Genomic DNA, 22,630 nt, shown 5'->3' on the forward strand with positions numbered 1-22,630 from the left:
CTGCAAATAACAACAGTTTTATTTCTTCATTTTCAATTTGGATGTCTTTAATTTCTTCTCTTGTCTCACTGTTTTGGCTAGGACTTCAGAACTATGTTGAGTGGTGGAAACAGACATCCCTATCTTGTTACCAATCTTAAGGGAAACACTTGTAGATTATGCTCATTGAGTATGATGTTGGCTGTAGGTTTGCATATATGGCTTTTATTACATTGAGGTATGTTCCCTCTCTTCCCACTTTGCTGAGATTTTTTAATCATAATGGGTGTTGGATTTTATCAAATTCTTTTTCTGCATTTATTGATATGATCATGTGATTTTTATCTTTCATTTTGTTTATATGGTGTACCATGATCTTTTTTAAATGGAAGAATAATTGACATATAACAAATTAGTTTCAGATGTACAACATAATGATTCTTTATGTATATATGTTGAAAATTATCACAATATGTCTAGTTAACATCATCATCATACATAATTATACAATTTAGCAATGAGAACGTTTAAGATTCACTCTCTTAGCAACTTTCAAAAATGCAATACAGCATTATCAACTATAGTCACCATTTTTGTACATTATATGTCCATGACTTATTTTATAAGTGGAAGTTTATGCCATTTGACCCCTTCACCCATTTCACCAATACCCCTACCCCACCACTGGTAACCACCAATTTGTTCTGTTTCTATGAGCTTGGTTTTTATTTATTTATTTTTTAAGATTTTACATATGAGGTTATATGATATTTGCCTTTCTCTGACTTATTTCACTTAGCATAATGCCTTCAAGGTCCATCCATATTGTCACAAATGACAAAATTTCATTACATTTTTATGATTGAATAATATTCCATTATGTGTGTGATTTACTCTATATACTAAAAGGGTAATATGCAAATAGACCAAATGGCAGAATAACCGAACAACCAATCAAAGCATAATATGCTAATGATATGCTAAGGCTGCTCAACCACTCACAATAACATGTACTGATCACCAGTGGACAGACAGTCAACTGGCTGACCAGTCACTAAGACGTGCACTGACCACTGGGGGCAGTAGGTTAGTTTGCTGCTCGGGTCTGGCCTATCGGGTCTGACAAGATGGTCTAGACATGTCCTTGATCCCTCCTGTGGTCCTGCCCTGGCCTGATCGTGCACCAGTGGGGTCCCTCAGCCTGGTCTGGCCCTCTCACAATCTGGGACCACTCAGGGGGGATGTCAGAGAGCCCATTTCAGCCCGATCCCACAGGCCACTCTTCTTGGAGGGCACCAGACGCAGGGCTCATAGCTGGTGAGCACTGCTGTGGCAGCATGAGCCTCTCCCGATCAGGACTGATTGGGTGCAAACCCATGGCAAGCACAGTAGGGCGAGGATGAGGAGAACAGCAGGTAGGAGCTATAATATATGCAGCACTGGACTGCGGGTTTCAGCCTGATCCCTGCAGGCCACCCAGTGATCCCACCCATGCACAAATTCATGCACTGGGCCTCTAGTATATATATATGTCACCTTTCCTTTATCCATTCATCTATTGATGGACACTTAGATTGCTCCCATATTTTAGCTACTATAGAAGAGCTACAATAGGAGTGTAGATGTCTTTCAAATTAGTATTTTCTATGTCCTTGGATAAATACCCAAAAGTGGAATTGCTGGATCCTATGGTAGTTCTATTTTTAATTTTTTGAGGCACCTCCATACTGTTTTCCATAATGGCTTCACCATTTTACTTTCCTACCAATCTTGTACAAGGGTTCCCTTTTCTATACTCTTTTTCTGACAGATAATTATTAGTATATAGAAATGCAACCTATTGACTTGGTATCCTCCAACTTTACTGAATTTGTTAGTTCTACCAGTTTTTTTTGGTGGAGTCTTTAGGGTTTTCTATATATAATATTATGTCACCTATAAATCATGACAGCTCTACTTCTTGCTTTCTAATTTAGATGTCTTTTTTTCTTTTTTCCTTAATTGCTCTTGAGCTGGTCTTCTTGAGGCAATGCTCAGCAAAGTCTGTAGGCTGTATAGGCTGCTGCATTTTTTGAAACACTGCTCACCATGGTCTTCCCCTCCCAGCTCAACCTCCCTCATTTCCTCACCTGACTAGCATATGAGTTTGCAAGCCTCGCTTCAAGAAGGACAAGTCTGGGCAATTAATGAACTCAACATGAAGAGCAGCCCCAATGTTTACCTAATTCAGAAGTGAACCAAGAGAGAAAGAATGTAAGGAAAGTTAGATCAAAGGGAGATTGTAGAGTTACCCAGACTGTTGTGATGAGAGTATTGAGACTCCCTTTCTTGTTGACAGCTTTTATTCTTTTGTAATAATGGATAGCTCACCCTCAGAAGCTAGCCCTCCCTTACAAGCCAGCTTGTGTTGCCCGGTGTGCTATACTCAGTGGAGGACACCCCATCAGAGCCTCTGTGAATTATGCCTGGGTCCATCCTGCTTGAAACCATGGGCTCAGGAATTTTTACAAGAAGGGGCTTCATTTTTCTCTTCTTGCTCCCCATCCTTTCAAAAAGGACAATATTCCACAGTACACCAGAGTCAGCAGTATTATAGTAAGACTAACTTGCATCCAGCTCACTTTGATATAAGAGCTCAAGATCCTAACTACATTATTAACAACAGCAAAAATAATAATAATAATAAATGACTTTCAGAGTTGCTGTGCTGAACAGAGAGCATATCAGAAGTGCATGGTTTGTTTGAAAAATGGTTTTCCATGTTCCTTATGTTCATCCTTCAAGTTCATGGCCATCGCCCATCACCACCTGAGAGTACTTAGTGCTCAGGATAAATTAAAGGGAGAATAAATCCTGCTTGCTTTGAACACAGCCCAGGGTTCACCGTATGTTCCTGCACTGGCCAATGCTAATCAGCTCTTCCTCTGTCCTCCCCTCTTTTGTGCTTGTAAATCAAGCGGCCCCAGTATTAGTCAACACAAAAAAGATAATTACTAAGTACAAGCTGCTACCTTCATAGATCACTCTGTGCCTCAGATTCAAGCTAAGCCAAGGAACTGGAGTAGGCAACACTGCACAAGCATGAGTTGCTTTAGCAGAACTGTTTACCAAGGCTTATGAACCAGAATGGTATATTAAGACTAGATTCTGTACCTCTCCGGCCATCGTAAGGATAGCTGTGATATGAGGCCACGGGGAAGGCTTATTTACCCATGTTATGAAGTTTTCCTTTTCTGGACTCAAATGTGTCTTTGGAATTCCAAGGGTGTGAAACAGCAATGGTTTCTTAATGCTATGGCCTTGGAATACTTTATTTATATATATATATAAATAAAGTATTTATATATTAATATTTTTATATATGTTTATATTTATATATATATATATATATATATATATATATATATTATTGATTTTTGACAGAGAGTTAGAAACATCGATGAGAGAGAAACATTGATCAGCTACCTCCTGCACACCCCCCACTGGAGATGTGCCCGCAACCAAGGTACATGCCCTTGACCAGAATCAAACCTGGAACCTTTCAGTCTGCAGGCCGACGCTCTATCCACTGATCCAAATCGGTTTTGGCTACTTTTAAAAATCTTTAACCTCCACACAAATGAGGCAGCAGAATAGGATGCCACCGTTTTTTCCATTGGGTTGTGCTATGCCCTCCCTCCCACCTCCACTCCCGAAAGCCATGGCTGGTCCCTTTGCCAGCCATTTGTCCAATAGGAAAATTCATTTCCTGCTCTGGCAGGGCACATGGCTAAGGGCAAGGGCATTGCTGCCCAAGAAAAGAGACTCTTTCCAGTCCAACTAAATAGTCTAGAAACTTCCTTCCCATGCATTGCTAACCAAACACTGCTGGCTTACATGGAAGTGTTCCACTCGTGCGTTTATGACTTTGGAGTTGCTCAAATGCACGCTGCCTTTTATTTTTTCCATCACACAGCGTTTCTTCCAATTTTTCAGTTTCCCATATCAGCCGCTTTGCTATTTTTAAGCAGAACAATTCCAAGCCAGAATAGCTCATCAGAAGAGTAAAACCTCATCAATTCAAACAGGGAGCTTGAATGCTTTCAGAAAGATGAGCATTGGAAGCTGGAGGCCTGTTTTTACTTCGATAAGATAAGGGTGAAGGGTTATATAATCAAAGTCCCTTTCTACCAATAGCAAAACCACATTCCTCCGATCTAAGATGCCACTGATTACAAGAAACATTCTATTTCATATATCAACAAGAAAAGAAAATGTAAAAACCTGCCACTGGTTGCATTATCTCAGAACACCTTCACAGATAACCCTGTGATGTGTGGACTGGTCACATCAGACTCTTGGGGCTTTGAAATCCATGGAGATGAATTGGTGACTTCTCCTGCCCTCTAGTTGTGTTGTTTGGCATAAAAACGGGCCAATCCTTTTGCATGATCTCAGTAACAAAATGTAACACTACTTTTCATCTCCTTGGGGGGTATCTTTCTAAGCAAATAAAGTGTTCGCTTGTCTCCTGGCAAGAAAATGCGGAATTTCTGCCCTCCTTCTAACAAGGAATATTTGCTTTACGATACCAAATGTGCCTGCCACTGCTGTTTTTTGAGACTTTCTAAATATACAGTAGCTTTTCATTTCAATCCTGAATCATAATGTAACTCCTTCTAAGACATTTAATGGCAATTAAACTCAATGTTGTGGTTCCGAGAGTGGATGTGACTCAGTAGGGGTGACAAGAGGGACAGCTGTGCCATGGTTGCCATGCTGGGGCAGTGGCATCTGCAGCATGGCTTCGGCTTGCAACAGAAGCTGTATGAGCCATCCTCAGAGATGTGAGATCCTCAGAGATGTGAGAGTGAGAAAAAAAGGAGCACCTTAGCATGGATAGATTGTGCAAGCAGCTACAGTCTACTGAAAAACCATCTATCTATCTGGTCAGGTTCTAAACTCTCAGCAAGACTTAATGTCAGCCAGACCTCACAGCCACCCAAGGTGTATGTGCAGATCAGAAAGTTTAACAAGGTTAACGAAATTGCCCCAGATCACACAGCTTGGTAAACTTGAAAGCAAGAATTCTGACTGGGACAATAGGCCCTGCTCCTCACCCGCAAACAGAATTCCTATGAATCCTTGTCTGCATGTTGACTGTAGACTGCCATTTGGTTCTGTTTACTTTCAAGCATCTTACATAAAGCATCATTCCAAGTAGGCTCTCCAACTGGGTTATTTAAAATAGCTCATCGCTTCTTGTTCTTTGGGCTAAGATTAAGTGTGTAAAATGGCTCAGCCATATAAGGTTTTGTGTAATGAGTTGATTTAAAAAAAAAAAAATACTAATTAGCACGTCCATTATATGCAAATGGCCACTTCTTAAAAGGGCTCACAGATATAATTTCTGCCCTCACAACAACTGTAGAAGCTGATGTGGCTGTCTGTGGCTAATTCCTCACAACTGTGCAATGAGATAGTTCAGTCATCACCATTTTCTGTCCAAAACCCTACCTGAGAGCTGTTGTCCAATGGCACACAGAAGTACATTCGCAGCAAAATATGGGCCTAGATCAACTCAAACCTTGGTCCCCTAGCCCAGTGGTCGGCAAACTCATTAGTCAACAGAGCCAAATTATCAACAGCACAACGATTGAAATTTCTTTTGAGAGCCAAATGTTTTAAACTTAAACTTCTTCTCACACCGCTTCTTCAAAATAGACTCGCCCAGGCTGTGGTATTTTGTGGAAGAGCCACACTCAAGGGGCCAAAGAGCCGCATGTGACTCGCAAGCCGCAGTTTGCCAACCACGGCCCTAGCCCATGGGCCGGCTGTTTAACATGGATGGTAAATGGGTATAGACAATTGCGTTTTATGTCTTTTTTTTTTTTTTTAAGATTATGGATGTTGTTTTTCTCTCCCAATGTTAGAAGACATGACAATGAATGAAATGTTTCAGTGCCTGGGAGCCTCCCTGAGATAGCCCAGACGTAGAGAAGGGAAGCTAGCAAGCCCACCTCTCAAGAACAGCAGTGCGGAGTAAATTCCTGTGGCCTTGTGGTGGGGGCGACTCTGTTGCCATGGGCAGTTAAATATGGAATCTGGGAGGAACTTGGTATTTATGTTCAGAGCTCTGGGAGCTAAACCCAAAAGACAGGACTGAGAATGTGACTAAGCACTTTGGCGGTCAAAATAAACACCAGCAAGAGGGAATTACCATCCAGATAGCTGAAGATCACCAGCCTCAAGCCCTAGTCTCAAAGACACCCTGACAACTTTCATACATGTGCATTCCAGAGGCCAGTATAGAGATGGCTTTAGGAGCAGGGAAGGAGCATCTTTCAAAATGTATCTCAAGTTATCAGTTCATTTTGTTGGCAAAGGTATGCTGAGTGGGAAAAGGGACACAGATCTAGGGGTGAGCGAATCAGGCTTGCTACTCACTCTCCAGTAGAGGCTGGTGGGTAAGGAGCAAAGCCGGAGCCACTTCTCCTGGTTTTCTTGCAGCTGCAAAGGCGCCTCCCACTATGGCCTGACCAAGGACAGGAAGAGGCGCTCCCAGGATGGCTGTGCGGACGGCTGTGCGAGCCTCGAGGCCACGACACTCTTCCCAGAGGTTTCGGCAGCTGCCACCATCGCCTTAATGACAGACGAGCCTGGCCTGGACAACCCTGCCTACGTGTCCGCGGCAGAGGATGGGCCGCCAGCAGACAGCCCATCGGACTTTGGCCGGAGCAACCGAACGAGGGGTGAGTCAAATGGGTGGTTGTCCGGGAATGGGCTCCCTGCCTTGGGGTGGCCCTCCGTGGAATAGTCACAGTAGAAAGTTCTCGGGGGGAAATTTTTTATTTATTTATTTTTTTATTAAATTATTATCTGTGTACATATCATTCCCCCCATCCCCCGAAAAAAAAAATTTCTTTCTTTAAAGAGAAGTTATTCTGGTAGCAATGCAGTGTCCAATTCTCCAAAGTGAAATAGAATCACAAGCCCCTCAGATCCTGAAAAATGTGTGTAATCTGGCCCTGGATGGTTTGGCTCAGTGGATAGAGTGTTGGCCTGTGGACTGAAGGGTCCCAGGTTCGATTCTGGTCAAGGGCATGTACCTGAGTTGCAGGCACATCCCCAGTGGGATGTGTGCAGGAGGCAGCTGATTGGTGTTTCTCTCTCATCAATGTTTCTAACTCTCTATCTCTGTAAAAAAAAATTAATGTCAGCAGCCGTGCATTGCTGCAGGTTGCCCAGGACCAAACCAGAGAGGGTTGGACCTGCATTACCACCATCTGTCCATCATCCAGATATCATTGCTAGCACGTACACATGAGGAACTATTTGACATTGAAACTGGGTTTCAGAACTGTTGGACACTGAAATTGGGACTCGAACGTTTTTTGTTATTATATGTTTATTTCTAGTCTGCAGTTGCAAGATTTTTCAAAGAAAAGAAATGGGGGGAAAATAGTTATAGAGATAAAAAACCATTGAACAGACTGTCAAACTATAGCGAGAAGGCACGGGAGGTTGGGGGGGCGGGCTGTAAGAGATCAACCGAAGGACTTATATGCATGCATATAAACATAACCAATGGATTCAAGACCTGGCGGGGGGAGGGGGGAGGCAGCGGGGGCAGGTGAAGGCATATGCAGGGGGGGTAGGGGAGGCTGGGGGGAGATCAAGGGGGAAAAAGGGAGACATATGTACTACTATTTGTAATCCTTCAAACAATAAAAAAAAAAAAAATCAATTTAAAAAAAAAGTGTGTAATCTTGAATTGGTGAAAGGAGTTATAGCCAGGCCTAATGATTCATCAGCCCATCCATGCTGCTCAAGAAAGGTGCTGGTCTGCCGAAACCAGTTTGGCTCAGCGGTAGAGTGTTGTCGGTCTGCGGACTGAAGGGTCCCAGGTTCGATTCCGGCCAAGAGCATGTACCTTGGTTGCGGGTACATCCCCGGTAGGGGTGTGCAAGAGGCAGCTGGTCGATGTTTCTCTCTCTTCGACGTTTCTATCTCTCTATCTCTCTCCCTTCCTCTCTGTAAGAAAATCAATAAAATATATTTTAAAAAAAAGAAAAAAAGAAAGAAAGAAAGAAAGAAAGAAAGAAAGAAAGAAAGAAAGAAAGAAAGAAAGAAAGGAGAGAGAGAGAGATGCTGGTCTGTTCAGTCCAGTCCAGGAAAAAAGAGAAGAGCTGATTTAAAACAAGCCATGCAATTTCCTTGTAGAAAAACTTAGGAAACATTTCTAAGTGAATTCTATCGCCCTGCCACCTAGCAGCGATCACCGTGGTGCTTTCCCGCGCACGCCTTACCAGACGTGCCTCAGGGAGGGTGTCTGTGACTGCATGCCCACTGTTCCCCTCTCCTTCCCTCAGCACGGCCCTTCGAGCGGTCCTCCATCAGAAGCAGATCGTTTAAAAAAATAAACCGAGCTTTGAGTGTTCTGCGAAGGACAAAGAGTGGAAGCGTGGTTGCCAATCAAGCTGACGAGGGTGGAGAAAACTCTGAAAGCACCACTCCCCCTGAAGGTAAATGGACTCCCCACAGGCCGGGACTGGGCTGGCCTTCTAGAATGATGTCTGGGTGATGACAGCCTGACCGCCACTCACTGTCTGTGACAACTCTCTCCCCAAGGGAATAAAATATGTCTTATCCCAATTAGCCTGGTTCTCACATAAGTCATTGCAAGCAGAAATCATTGTTGTCTTTTTCCATAGGCTGAGGGGAACGTGGTGAGAACCCTTACCTTCAGGTACTAGCTTAGCACATACAAAGAATAATCATAGTTGATAAGTGAAAAGGAGGGAGAACAGTGCCTGGGAAATGCTGTGTAACTACTGGTGGTTCTTTATTACAACTGGATATGATAACATGGTTCTGAGTGTTTTCCATGCATTTGCTCATGTAATCCACACAACAACCCTAGAAAGTAGCTGTTTGACAGATGAGGAAACTGAGGCATAGGGAGGTTCCTTAGCTTACCCAAAGCACGTTACTAAATGTTGAACGCCGGTAAGGTGGCTCTAGAATCCACGCAAAGTTGTTATTGGATCTTAGATCCTATGTGTTTTCTCAAACATAAATGGAGCTGAGGAAATACTGTCCTGTTTCCTTCATTTTATATTAGAACTGTAAGGTAGTAATAATATTAGCTTAAAAAAATGAGCTTTTCTGCGTGCTAAGTAGTGTTCTAAGGCATTTAGATATCACTACATGAAGAGATTATCACGCTCATGTTACAGGTGAGGAAAAAGGCCCGGAGACACTAAGTCACTAGCCCAAAGTCACCCGGCTAGAATATGGCGCACTTAGGATTTTAAACCAGGTCTCCGGCTCCAGAACCCACTCTCTTAACTACTGGTTAAGTACCCTTCTCTCTGGGTTTGGTTGGTAGAGCCCAAACCACTGCCTTGAGAGACTTAGTAAGCAGTGTTATAACACCCCTTCTTGCTCACTTATCACCTCTCACCCTGTACGCACATGCTCACTCATATACACATGCATGCACATGCTCACACACACACACACACACACACACACTGCTTGCATTAACTATCCCAAATTTACTATCCCAGTCCTGTAAATACTCTTTTGCTCACTTCCATGCTGTTGTCCAGCCTGCACATCCACTCTCCTTCATCTGATATTCTAATGCCTCCTACCAGCATGGGCTTTGCCTCCTCCTTGAAGCCCCCTCAGATTTCCTCAGTCCCACTTCGTTTGTATTCTTAAAGCACCTGGATCTCTACTATGGCAACGACCATCTTTCCTTATAGCTGTACCTATAAGGGCAAGGGTTCTTCTTCTGAGCTTTTGTACTCTCAAAGCCAAACACAGGATCTGGTGCATGATGGTGTTCGCTGAATGTGTGTGCAACGAATACATGACATGATTAGAACTTCCTTTCTGCCAGTCTTCCTTTCTTATTAAAGGCTCCTTAATGACACTCTATATAAAGTTTTCTCCTGCATGAATAAGATCTGATTGCATGTTTATTGCAGAAAGGTTTTTAATAAGAGGTTTCTATGTCTAAGGCACTAGCCAAGGCTCTGTAATTTTTTATGAAGCATATAAAATCCAGTTCCTAGCTTCAAGAGGTTCGTTCAAGACTAAAAGAAAATAGAATGCCATAGAGTGAGGTGAACATGAATGACAATGGCAGCCACAGGGAGGGCAGCGTCAGTTCTGAGCAGGGCAGTGTTGTCCCTGTTTAAGGAGTGGTTCCGGGTCGTGTTGGAAAGTAGTGGGAGATTGCTTAGGTCAGATCAGAGAGGGTTCTGGATGCCATTCAGAGTCTGGTCTTTTATCCACCTGAAAACGTGGGTGGGATTGTTATAGGATTGGAGCCATGTTTCAGAAAGCTGAGGGTGGCAGTCAAGTTCTGTGTCAGGGGACCTAGAGTGGGAGAGATGCTCCGGGAAGCCATTGCTTTGGAATAGGTGAGGTATGAGGACCCGGGTGGGCTGGTAGTGATACTGGTGAACTCTCGTGGTATGGGTTAGCCATACCTTTATATCCGGAAAGAGACTGTCTCTACTACTTATTGGCTGCATGACCCTGGCCAGGTTACTTAACTTCTCTAAGTTTCAGTGTTTCGCCATCTAAAAAAGCAGAGATGATAATTGTCTATTTCATAGGATTGTTAGGACAAAAAAAAATAAAAAAAAAACAAAAAAAAACTGCGTGCCAATCACTTAGCTCAATGCTGAGCCTATATTAAACTCTAAGTAAATAACATTACATTCCTTAGTCCATGAGGGAAGACAGAATATTGAACAAGTCTGTTTTGTCCTTGACCAGTGATTGGCAAACTCATTAGTCAACAGAGCCAAATATCAATAGTACAACGATTGAAATTTCTTTGGAGAGCCGAAAACAGACTTCTGTGCACGGGCCACAAAGTTTCCATCGCCATGTATATGCTCACCCACACGTGGTATTTTGTGGAAGAGCCACACTCAAGGGGCTAAAGGGCCGCATGTGGCTCGAGAGCCGCCGTTTGCCGACCATGGTCCTAGACCAACATGAGTTTGGCAGTTTAAAACTTTAACTCTTTAAATTCACTGGGGTGGCTCTAATTAGCATCATTTACGAGTGTGATTGGGTGTGTCCTCTCGGATTATCAAATCACAACTAGGTTTGGATGCATGGTTTTTGTAAATCTGCTGGGAGCGGGGGAGGAGAGGGAAAAGTTGGCAGCTTTGACTCTTTCTAAATCTTTCTTTGCTCAAAATCATTTTTTTTTAAATTTCCACTCCCTTGTCACCAAACCTGTTCCAACAAATGCTTGTGGTGTATCTACTTCATGTAACTGGAGTAGCTTAAACATTAATTGAACCCGGTCACCCCCGTGCTGTTAGCACCAGGAACTGGCAGATTAAGACGGCTGCCCACAGCCTCACAGCGAAGCCAATCACTCTCTGGAAATTAAATCCCCATGGAGGTTAGGACCCGCATTTACAATGTCTCTGGCGCTTTCTGGCCGCTAAATTGCTTTGTTTCTCATGTTCTACAATACTTAGAAATAACTTGAATTCTTCCGTATTGTTCCTAGAGAGTTGAGGGCTCATTAGTGAACTCAGAGTTAATTAGGGAACATGGACTAGGGCCGTGGGTTTTGATAATAGTCACAAAGAGTGTACTTTGCGGAACTAGGCGTGCAGTCTTGATCTTCCCAGATGACTTAATTAAGGGAGAATTTGGGGCAGAGGCAGCTGTCAGCGGCTACAGGAGACAGAAGCATCTCTGCCCTCCTCATCCAAACTCAGGCCTCAAGCAACTCGACAGAAGTCCTTCCTCCACCCACTCGGTGTAGCCTGGCCGGCACTTTCGGCATCCCCTCTGCACACTTCTCTCCCAACCCAGGTGGAGAGCCATGCCAATGGCGCTGCTGGCTTACAGATCTATAGGGAAAGCCCCCCGGGGGACTGTCACCTGGCTGGGAACCCCTGACTCCAGGGACACCTGAGGCAGGTGATGGGAAGGGTGGTCATCAGGAGCCCTGGATTCTGGCCTGGCTCTGAGGCCACCTAAGTAAGTGTCATGGCCTCCAGCCAGTCACATCATTTCCCCCCTCTGAGCTCAAATGTCCTCACTGGAAAAATAAAGGCTTGACTTGCTATCTAGCTGCACAGGAACTAGAGCAGATCTGTGTGTGGGCACAGTGGGGTGGGGTGGGTGCAGGACGTATTTCATGGGAAAGGAGAGTCCTCAGTTCAAATATCAAGTTTGCAAACGCCAGCCCTGATGATCTCTGAGTCTCCCAGCTCTGAATTATGATTGTGGCAGGTCGGTGGCCAACCCTCTTAAAGCTACCACCTGAGGCTGGGGCTCTTTTCCTAATTGTGAATCAGGATGTTGGACTTTCTTTGTTGGCAAACGTGTCTGGTTGAGAGGACCGGTGAGCCCCTAAGCCTGAAAAGTGGGGACTTTCTGGAAGAAATCTTCAAAATGATCTGAGAGAGTGTAAGAGCAGATTTGTTCTGTTTTGTTCCTTGATAAGTAAGTGAGGAAATGGCAGTCCACTCCATAGGGCGAGTCATTCATTCATTCGTTCATTCATTTCTGTTCACCCAAGCATTGGCTGCAGTCTCTGTGTGCAGAGATCTGTGAACAGAACTCCGGAGGAGTCAGAAATTGTCCTCAAGTATCTTAGAGTTCAGTGGGAGATATAAGGAATTGGCATGAGCCAGGCCAGTGTGGCTCAGTGGTTGAGTGTCAACCCATGAACCAAGAGGCCACTGGTTTGATTCCCTGTCAGAGTACATGCCCAGGTTGTGGGCTCAGTCCCCAGTAGGGAGCATGCAGAAGGCAGCCAATCAATGTTTCTCTCTCATCATTTCTCTCTCTCCCCCTCTCCTTTTCCATCTCTCTAAAAAAATCAATAAAACATTTTTTAAAAAGAAATGGGCATGAAAAATAACAGAAGGTTGAATGCTATGAGAAATGAAGAGAGTTTTGTGGGAAATGGGATGTTTAGAGAGAACAGGGGATGGGGAATGAGGGTAGAGTTTAATTGGAAAGGATCATTTTATGCAGGCCTTGAAGGAAGACTTGGGTTCAGGCCTAGAATAAAAAAAAAAAAACATTCCAGGCAAAGAAACTTATGCTGGCACGCAGGGAGGAAAATGGAAAACATGTATGCATAGTTTAGTTTGGCTGAAACCAAAGTTTGGCGAGAGGAAGAGTGGTTGGAAATGTCCGTTGGGTGGGCGTCTTAAAGTAAACACTGTATTTGTCCATTTTAGTCTTTCCAAGGTTGTATCACCTGATTCCAGACGGTGAAATTACCAGCATCAAGATTAATCGAGTGGATCCCAGTGAAAGCCTCTCCGTTAGGCTTGTGGGAGGCAGTGAAACCCCGCTGGTCCATATCATTATCCAGCACATCTATCGTGATGGGGTGATTGCCAGAGACGGCCGGCTGCTGCCAGGAGACATCATACTAAAGGTAGAGACCGTGGCTGCAAGGCCATGAAAAGGAGCTTAATAAAAACCACCTCAGAGCAATTAACTGGGTGGGTGGATGGATGGATGTAATCTTAAAATAAATATGGAGCAATTACTTTTCATAGTTACTATGTTAATATATTCTTAATATGAGATTTACAATTTAATTGAGATAGGTCTTTGTTTCTCTCTTTCTTTCTCATTCTTTCATTCTCCTTCCTCTCTTTATATAAATATTTCTATCTCTGTCATTTTGTCTAGCTCCCCCTTCTTCTTTCTTTACCCTCTAGCTTCTTCCCTTCCTCTACCTTCCCTCTCTTCCTTCTCCTCTTCCTTTCTCTCCTTCTTCCTACCATCCTTCCTACTTTATGTAATATAAAATAATACAAAACTGGAGCATATGTCTTCTGAAGTTATTTTTTAAAGTAGTCTAATGGGACACTTTATCTAATCACTTGCACTCACACACGACTCTAAATTTCCTGTTGCTTAATGGCCCTCCATGAAAAAAAAAAAAAAAAAAAAAAATGTCATTCCTAAATTACTCCTGCCAACCCACAGACATTCCAGGGAGACAGGTGGGAGGCAGAAAGCTCTGGGCATTACCGTCCTGTGGGGAAGGACATCAGGGAGTCGCTTTCAGAAGAGAAAGGATCAAGGAAGAGTTGTTTGTCAGGCAGAAGTCAAGCATGTGCCGAAAGGGACAAGGAATTTCTCCCCGGTCGTATATTTCCTGTCTGATACTCAGATGACAGTTTCAGCCCACCCCTTCCAGGCTGCGGAGGGGCCAGCTCCTGACACATCGTGAGCAGCTTCTTTGGCCAGGAGTTCTTATTCCTTGGAACAGGAGAAAATTGAAAGCACTTATCATAGAAAAAGCTGAAATTCCAATCGGCTTTCGAGGGTGGAGTACAAGGCAGGGCCCATCAACCCGGAGGGACAGTCAGCGTGTGCAATCTGCGATTCTCCGCATGGCGTCCTCCCAGTGCTGGCGGAAACGATGCTGCCTGGGAGGGTTGCATAATAAAACATTGTGATTCTTACGGCCTTCAACTGGCACTTGCAGGCAAAAGAGCTGCCAGGAGCTGCTAGCAGGCGACCCTGACCTTCTCTTGGCCTGGACGATGGGGGAAACCAGACGCAGGAGAAGGCAGCCAGGCAGAGCCGGTCTTGAAGCTCACCTGGGCTCGGACAGAGAGGCGGGCCTTGTCTGTGCAGAGGGAGCCCCCCTTCACCCCGGAGACTCAGCAGAAAACTGGCGACTGGACGCCGCAGGAAGGGCTTTTACAGCCTCACTGAGAAGCTCCTCCAGTCGCTGGCTGCGAGCCCACGGTTTCTTACCAAACCATAGAAATTCAAGAAGATTGTTTCTCTCCGGTGGGGCCGCTCCTTACGCACAGAGCGCGGTGTGAGCCTTCTCCTCCAGAGCAGCGCCTACCACTGGGGCCGCGCCTGCGCCTGCTCGGCGGGTAATCAAACCCAGACAGCGCCACCAGGCCTCCGGAGGCAGGTCTTTAAAGAGGCACCAACGAGAGGGCTGAGCTTCAGGACCTTTAAGTAGCATCATAAAGTGACCCAGCCTTTCCATAAAAGAGCCTAGAGACTTCTTATCACATCAGTTTGTTTGAAACTGCAGAGATTTTTTTTTCCTTTTTTGTTGAGAACATGGGCAAAAGACCTTGCAGACCTGACTCTCTCCCTTCTCTCTCCCTCTCTCTCTCTCCCTCTCCCTCTCCCTCTCTCTCCTTCTCTCTCTCTCTCTCTCTCTCTCTCTCTCTCTCTCTCTCTCTCTCTCTCTCCCCCTTTCTCCCTCTCTCCCTCTCTCTCCCTCTCTCTCCTTCTCTCTCTCTCTCTCTCTCTCTCTCTCACACACACACACACACACACACACACACACGTAGTGGGGATTGACCTTCAGTATGGGTGACCCAGGGAGAAAAACTCATTTGGAGGCTTTGGGGGGGGGGGGGGGGGGGAGGGATATCACCTCGGTTTGAATTGAGCAGCAGTTTACTATTATCATTGGAATGTTTTCTATTCTCATTTGCCTTTTCCTACTTTGATTCCTCCCCTCCCCCCCCCAAAAAAAAAATGAAAAAATGAGTTTGGGTTGCATAAATAAATGTGGGGGCTTGTGTCAGGGGGAGGTAGCAGAAAGATGGTCTCCACTGAGACCTGAGAAGGTGGTACAGGGGACCTCACAGCCAGTCATGTGGAGTCCTGTGGGAAGGAATGTGGGAAGACGGGGATATTGGGCAGAGCAGAGCAGCTCTGGGGACCTGCCCCGGTGATTCTATGGGCCTGGGCATCTTGGGAAGGGGCGTCACAGATGGAACTGACAGCTGGGACCCCTCCCGCAGGTCAATGGGATGGACATCAGCAACGTCCGCCACAGCTACGCCGTGCGCCTGCTGCGGCAGCCCTGCCGGGTGCTGTGGCTCACGGTGCTGCGGGAGCAGAAGTTCCGGAGCAGGAGCAGCGGGCCGGCGCCGGACAGCCACAGCCACGGGCCCCGCGACGACAGCTTCCACGTGGTTCTCCACAAGAGCAGCCCCGAGGAGCAGCTCGGCATAAAACTGGTGCGCAGGGTGGACGAGCCCGGGGTGTTCATTTTCAACGTGCTGGACGGCGGGGTGGCGGACCGAGACGGCCAGCTGGAGGAGAACGACCGCGTGCTAGCCATCAATGGACATGACCTCCGATACGGCAGCCCCGAGAGCGCGGCTCATCTCATCCAGGTGGGTCCCAGGTCCTTCCTAGATCCGGGTGGAAAACTCCACCACCCTGACCGTGTGTCCTGTGACCACCAAGGTGACATGCAGTGCCTCCCATGCGAGGAGCAAATAAATAATGTGGTTTGGGGCCCTGGACATTCCTCAGGCTTGGCCAGCCAGCCATCAGTCTGATGCAGGTAAACACATTGGGCTGTGTGCTGTCAGCTCACCAGGTAAGATCACTCAGGGTCAGCAGGGCTGTGTCGTTCCTGTTCCCGTATGTGAGGTGCAGACCCAGGGGTCATTCAGATACATGCTGGACACATTCAAGCCATCCCACTGCACTAACTGCCGTAGAAGTGGGACTATGCACCCTCCAGCGATCCTCTGGACAGAGCCACTATAGGACTGGCTAAGGCTAAGCCTCGTCTCTCTGGCTACATCCAGCCCCCCCCCTGGAAAGCCCACAGAAACTCAAGTATAAACTTTGGAGGAAATTCCTTAATAAGAGAGAGAGAAAGAAATGATAGATCATTCAGGCAAATAGAGTTCCCAATAGCGCAACACTGGTTCAGAATAATTCACTTTCTAACCAGCGTGATGTCATCAACCCCCAGCATGCACCTTGTTGACTTGAGCTGAGTCACCATTAGGTGTTTGTTTTGTTTTTGTTTTTTTTTCATTTTTTTATTAAGGTATTATATGTGTACATATCTCACCATTGCCCCCCTCCCCACCCCACTCCCATACATGCCCTCACCCCCCAGTGTTTTGCATCCATTGGTTATGCTTATATTCATGCATACGAGTCCTTCGGTTGATCTCTTATCTCCCCCACCTCTCCCTAACCTTCCCACTATAATTTGACAGTCTGTTTGATGCTTTACTGTCTCTATATCTATCTTTTTGTTCATCGGTTTATAATGTTCTTTATTATCCACAAGTGAGAGAGATCATTGGTATTTTTCTTTCATTGACTGGCTTATTTCACTTAGCATAATGCTCTCCAGTTCCATCCAGGTTGCTACAAATGGTAAGAATTCCTTCTTCTTTATGGCAGCATAGTATTCCATTGCGTAGATATACCATAGTTTTCTGATCCAGTCATCTGCTGATGGGCACCTAGGCTGTTTCCAAATCTTAGCTATCGTAAATTGTGCTGCTATGAACATAGGGGTGCATATATCCTTTCTGATTGGTGTTCTAGTTTCTTAGGATATATTCCTAGGAGTGGGATTACTGGGTCAAATGGGAGTTCCATTTTTAGTTTTGTGAAGAAAATCCATACTGTTATCCACAGTGGCTACACCAGTCTGCATTCCCACCAGCAGTGCACGAAGGTTCCTTTTTCTCCACATCCTCGCCAACACTTGTCATTTGTTGATTTGTTGATGATAGCCATTCTGACAGGTGTGAGATGGTACCGCATTGTTGTTTTAATTTGCATCTCTTGCATAATTAGTGACTTTGAGCATGTTTTCATATGTCTCTTGACCTTCCTTCTGTCTTTTTTTGAAAAGATTCTATTATATTTAGATCCATTGCCCATTTTTTTTATTGGATCATTTATCTTCCTTTTATTAAGTTGTATGAGTTGCCTATAGATATTGGAGATTAAACCTTTATCAGTGATAACATTTGCAAATATGTTCTCCCATACAGTGGACTTTCTTGTTGTTTTGTTGATGGTTTCTTTTGCTGTGAGAAAAAGCTTTTTATTTTGATGTAGTCCCATTTGTTTATTTTCTCTTTAACTCCCATTGCCCTAGGGGCAGTATCAGTGAAGAAGTTCTTTCGGCATATGTCTGAGATTTTGCTGCCTGTGGATTCCTCTAGTATTTTTATGGTTTCCCGTCTTATGTTTAAGTCCTGTATTCATTTTGAGTTTATTTTTGTGTATGGAGTAAGTTGGTGATCTAGTTTCATTTTTTTGCATGTACCTATCCAATTTTCTCAACACCATTTCTCAACATATTGAACAGACTATCTTGACTCCATTGTATGTTCATACCTCCTTTGTCAAATATTAATTGAGTATAGTGGTTTGGGTTGATATCTGGATTCTCTATTCTATTCCATTGGTCTATATATCTGTTCTTGTGCCAGTACCAGGCAGTTTTGAGAACAATGGCTTTGTAATACAGCTTGATATCTGGTATTGAGATTCCCATCTACTTTATTTTTCTTCCTCTGGATTACTGTGGCTATTCAGGGTCTCCTTTTTTTTCCCCCCAGATGAATTTAGCATTAGTTTTTCCAAAGTTCACTGAGCTTCCAGATTATTCATAGAAGAATAGGCTTTCTTCTGGTTTTGTGTGTGTGTGTGTGTGTGTGTGTGTGTTTTGTTTTGTTTTGTTTCGTTTTTTAATTCTAACCCATTCATTCACTTAACTCACTCAGTTCTGTATGAATTACGTTTCTGCTGCTTGACTATCCCTGGGTGAGGTGCAGAGAACAGAGAAATGATGACACTCTGGCTGTCTTCCCAAAGGAGCCCACAATCCAATAGGGCAGGTGGGTTTTTTCTAAATGGCTGCCACGTGGTGTGACAGTCCTGGTATGGAGACATTAAGCACTGTGCTGCACAGGTAAAGGCGAGATTCTTGCTTAGATGGGCCTAGGAACTCTCCAGAGGAGGAAGATCTTGAACCGGGGCTTTGAGAAGTCAGAAATTCTCTGGGTGAACGAGGCAGGGAGGCTCATTCTAAGGAGATACAACACAAAAGAACATGTTGCTAAAGCCTGTTAGGGAAGTGGTTAATACCTGGAGCAGGGTGCCTTAAGGATATCTGCCATTCTCCAGCCCATCATGTCAGCTTCCACTTAGCAACTGAAATGACTTCAACAGTGAGTTTGCATCAGTAGTTGACTGAATCTTATACCTAGAACCATGGGGGGCTTGACATAGCAGAGCCTGCCCTAAGGGCTCAATTATCAAAGTCCTAATAAATCTTCCCACCTTGGGTTCCAGCCATGGAGTTCCTGGTGTTGGCAACACTTTCCAATATCATGTGTGTCTTATCCCTGTTCTTGGAGGAGAACCAAATGGTGAAGAATACTGTCATTTTAAATGTGGACAACTTGAGCAAGGGGGACAAGGGGCCTTACCCTGCTTGCTCCATCCACCAGAATAGGAAGGACACGTTGTGCCTTCACTCCTGAACTGTGGCTCTCAGTGATGTCCTAATTCCAAGGTGATTCTCAGCCTAATGGATCTTCCCAGCAGGGTGTGAGGTTATGCAGACAGTAAATAGAAGCAGAGTTACAAGAAGCATTTCCCTTCTGGAGTTTATGCCATCTGTTCCCAAGTTCACAGGCCTAGCCTCAACTCCTCTGAAGACCACAACTCATATTCAACTGCCCGCTTGGTTTCTCCATGTGGATGTCTAAAAGGCATATCAAATTTAATGTCCAAAACTAAATCCTTGTCTTTCTTCCACTCCACCCTTTTCATACCTGCTCTTCCCCTGGTCTTTCCCAGTCTCTAAAAATGGTGCCACCATTTATCCAGTTATTGGAGCCAAAAAGAATCTTTACTCTTCATAATATCCCCTTTCTACAATCCATTTGTCACCACTTTCCTTCAGCCAGGCCATCAGCTTTGGTTTGGCCACCGTAAAAACCTCTTACCTGGTCTCCTTGCTTCCATGTTCAGTCCTCTGCCTCTGCTCTTCACACAGATGTGAGAATGCCCACTTTACAAAGTCAAGGCCATCATCTCCCTCTCTTGCGCTCAGTTCTCTGGTGCTTCCCAAGACACTTATATTAAAAATTCCAAACCTAACACTGGCCCGTAGAGCCATACATGATCTGGCTTTTACTTATGTGTCCAACTTCACTTTGCTTACCCAGCTCAGTCACGTGGGACATTTGCTATCCTTCTGACTGGAAGACTCTTCCAAGTACCTGTAAAACTCACTCCCACCCTTCAGGTCTCTTCTCAAATGTCACTCTGACAATCCCATTTAAAATAGTACTTACTACTCACAATTCTATATCCTCTAATCTGCTTTATGTTGTTTTTCTATCAACTAGTTATTCCCTGCCAATTTAGTAAAATACAATATGTTAGAGTATCTTATCTCAAGCACTTAGAGAAATGCCTGGCAATGGTAAATACTCAATACATATTTGTTGAATGAATAAATTGAGTCAAATTATAAAAATGTAAATAAAAATAAAATATAATTTACACATTCCATTTCTAGGGATTTTTTATCAAACCACTTACCAAAGCACAAGCACCAAATCTTTGTTCCCAAGATAAAAATCTCTATTTTAAAAAATATTTTTTATTGATTTTGGAGAGAGTGGAAGAGAGGGAGAGAGGAAAAGAGAGAAACATCAATCAGTTGCCTCCCATACACAACCCAGTTGGGGACTGAACCCACAACGTGGGCTTATGCCCTGACTGGTACTCACACCAGCAACCTTTTGGTGCATATGATGACTCAACCAACTGAACCATGCTGGCCTGGGCTAGAATCTTGATTTTTGTCCACTTGAATTTGTTCAGTTGTTTTTGGCTGAGCACCTCCTATGTGTCAAGAGGTGGGTGGTACAATGGGGAACAAGACTGACATAGTTCTTGACCTTGTAGAGCTTGGAATATATTCATGTCTCTAATCTCACATACAGTCAGGTCATTATTAAGCTGAGGATTCTTATCTGTTTGTGAGAACAAACGAGAGAGAAAATAGACAGTGTTTATGAAGACATTAACCCTTGAAAAGAAAAGATTCCTTGTTGTTTTTCTTCATAAAGAAACTGCACTCTAAGCATTAATTTTTTTTTCTCTGTAATAACTAGACTTTTTGTGTTGCACTTGTTAGCACCCTCTGCAGGTCAACCAGTGCAACTTGTATTCATTCTGGATATCGTCTGCCAACTTATACTTTGCAATAAGCAAAACAAAACCTCCCCTACTTGTGTCATTTGGAAAAATTTGGCATCCTACATATGATTACATATGGCATGCTACTTTTGTAGATTAGTAACAGAAGAGAAAAACATTTTTTCCCCTGAGAACGTTAATTTATGAAATCTTGCCTAATAGTGGAACTTCCTAAAAGATTCTTCTGCTTACTAAACAAAGCCAATGTGCTTTATAAGCAAGGGAGGATAAATTTAAAAAAAAAAAAAAAAAACTGGGCAAAGATAGTTGGAAAAGAAATGGGGAAAAAATAGAATGTTGGGAAAACCCAGTTAAGCAATCACAAGAGTGGATTTTACCTATTTATGCGATACTTGTAACACACACCAAGCTGTGGGCCTTCAACTAAATACCCTTCAAAGGTTAAAACTCAGATTTCCAGCCAACCCGTGGCAGCATTGGCCTTATACCTACTCCATGACTCATATTTGCCTGACAAAGAAGTTCCCAGGCAACACGTCTTCTGGTCATGTTTTCTCCCACAGTACCACGCTTCTGCCTCTCTCCACATTATTTCAGGGAAAAGTTATTACAGGGAAACCACAACTGTTTTAAATTCGACCAACTTTACATATGTGGAATCCTAACCTCAGCTTACTCAGCAGCAGCCTGGGTGCCAGACTCCAGAGTTAGAGAAAGAGAGAGTCAGGCTCCTGAGGAGGGGAGATGTGAGGAGATAGAAGCTTAAACTGTGGGCAGTGGACTGATTTAGAACTTAGTACAACTTTATTTTTCTCCGTGTTGACTTAAGATTTTTGAGCACCATGGCTAGAATAACTGTGAAAGAGACAGCTTTGTGGAACTGCCTGGTGTCATAACCTAACATGAGAGAACAAAGAAATATGGACCAAAGATTTGAGAGCCTAAAGGCAAAAAGACATCTGAACATTCGATACCTTGGTAACTCAGCTTTTATATCTATCAGTGTCCCACATGACAATGATTTATTCTGAGAGTTATGCCTATTTTGAGGTGTTCTCTTGTATCTGTAATTCTGGATCAGTGGGTGCCTATTTACTTAGGAGTTCAAATATATGCATTTAATAAATAAAGAAAATAATCATGAATTTCAGATTTTAGTATCCTCCTTGTGCCTTTTTACCCCAGGCAACTTTCAGACTCAATGCAGAAGCTGAAAAAAATATATATTTTTTTAAATGCAAAGCTAGTTGTAGAGATGGTGATAAGTTGGGTTTTCTTTTTTTTATTATTATTATTTTTTTTTAAATATATTTTGTTGATTTTTTTTTACCCCCTCCCTCCCTCCCACACATCCCCTCCCTCCCCAGAGTTTTGTGTCCATTGGTTGCACTTATATGCATGTATACAAGTCCTTCGGTTGATCTATTATCTCCCCCAGATCTTCCTCCCGTCCCCGCTGTAACTTGACAGTCTACTTGTTGATATACTGTCTCTATATCTATCTTATGGTTCATCAGTTTATAATGTTCTTTATTATCCACAAATGAGTGAGGTCATGTGGTGTTTCTCTTTCATTGATTGGCTTATTTCACTCAGCATGATGTTCTCCAATTCCATCCAGGATGCTGCAAATGATGAGAAATCCTTCTTTTTTATG

At 43.9% G+C, this 22,630-nt stretch overlaps 1 protein-coding gene across 2 annotated transcripts in view; it reads left to right on the forward strand.

Moving 5' to 3' along the window:
- LOC311630676 (E3 ubiquitin-protein ligase LNX) overlaps nt 1-22,630 on the forward strand; it is a 90,555-nt gene that overhangs the window by 43,892 nt on the left and 24,033 nt on the right. Inside the window, exons 1-5 of one of the 2 annotated variants that reach the window (XM_084899997.1) lie at nt 6,159-6,379; nt 6,469-6,710; nt 8,331-8,483; nt 13,203-13,405; nt 15,765-16,142. In XM_084899997.1, the coding sequence (XP_084756123.1) occupies nt 6,605-6,710; nt 8,331-8,483; nt 13,203-13,405; nt 15,765-16,142 (840 nt within the window). In that variant the 5' untranslated portion in view covers nt 6,159-6,379; nt 6,469-6,604. Of the gene's footprint in view, nt 1-6,158; nt 6,380-6,468; nt 6,711-8,330; nt 8,484-13,202; nt 13,406-15,764; nt 16,143-22,630 lie in introns of those variants that run through there. The other variant, XM_084899996.1, reaches the window with a different exon arrangement.

The sequence above is a fragment of the Pipistrellus hanaki genome, assembly GCF_964339955.1.
Source record: "Pipistrellus hanaki genome assembly, chromosome: 1".
Lineage (NCBI taxonomy): Eukaryota > Metazoa > Chordata > Mammalia > Chiroptera > Vespertilionidae > Pipistrellus > Pipistrellus hanaki.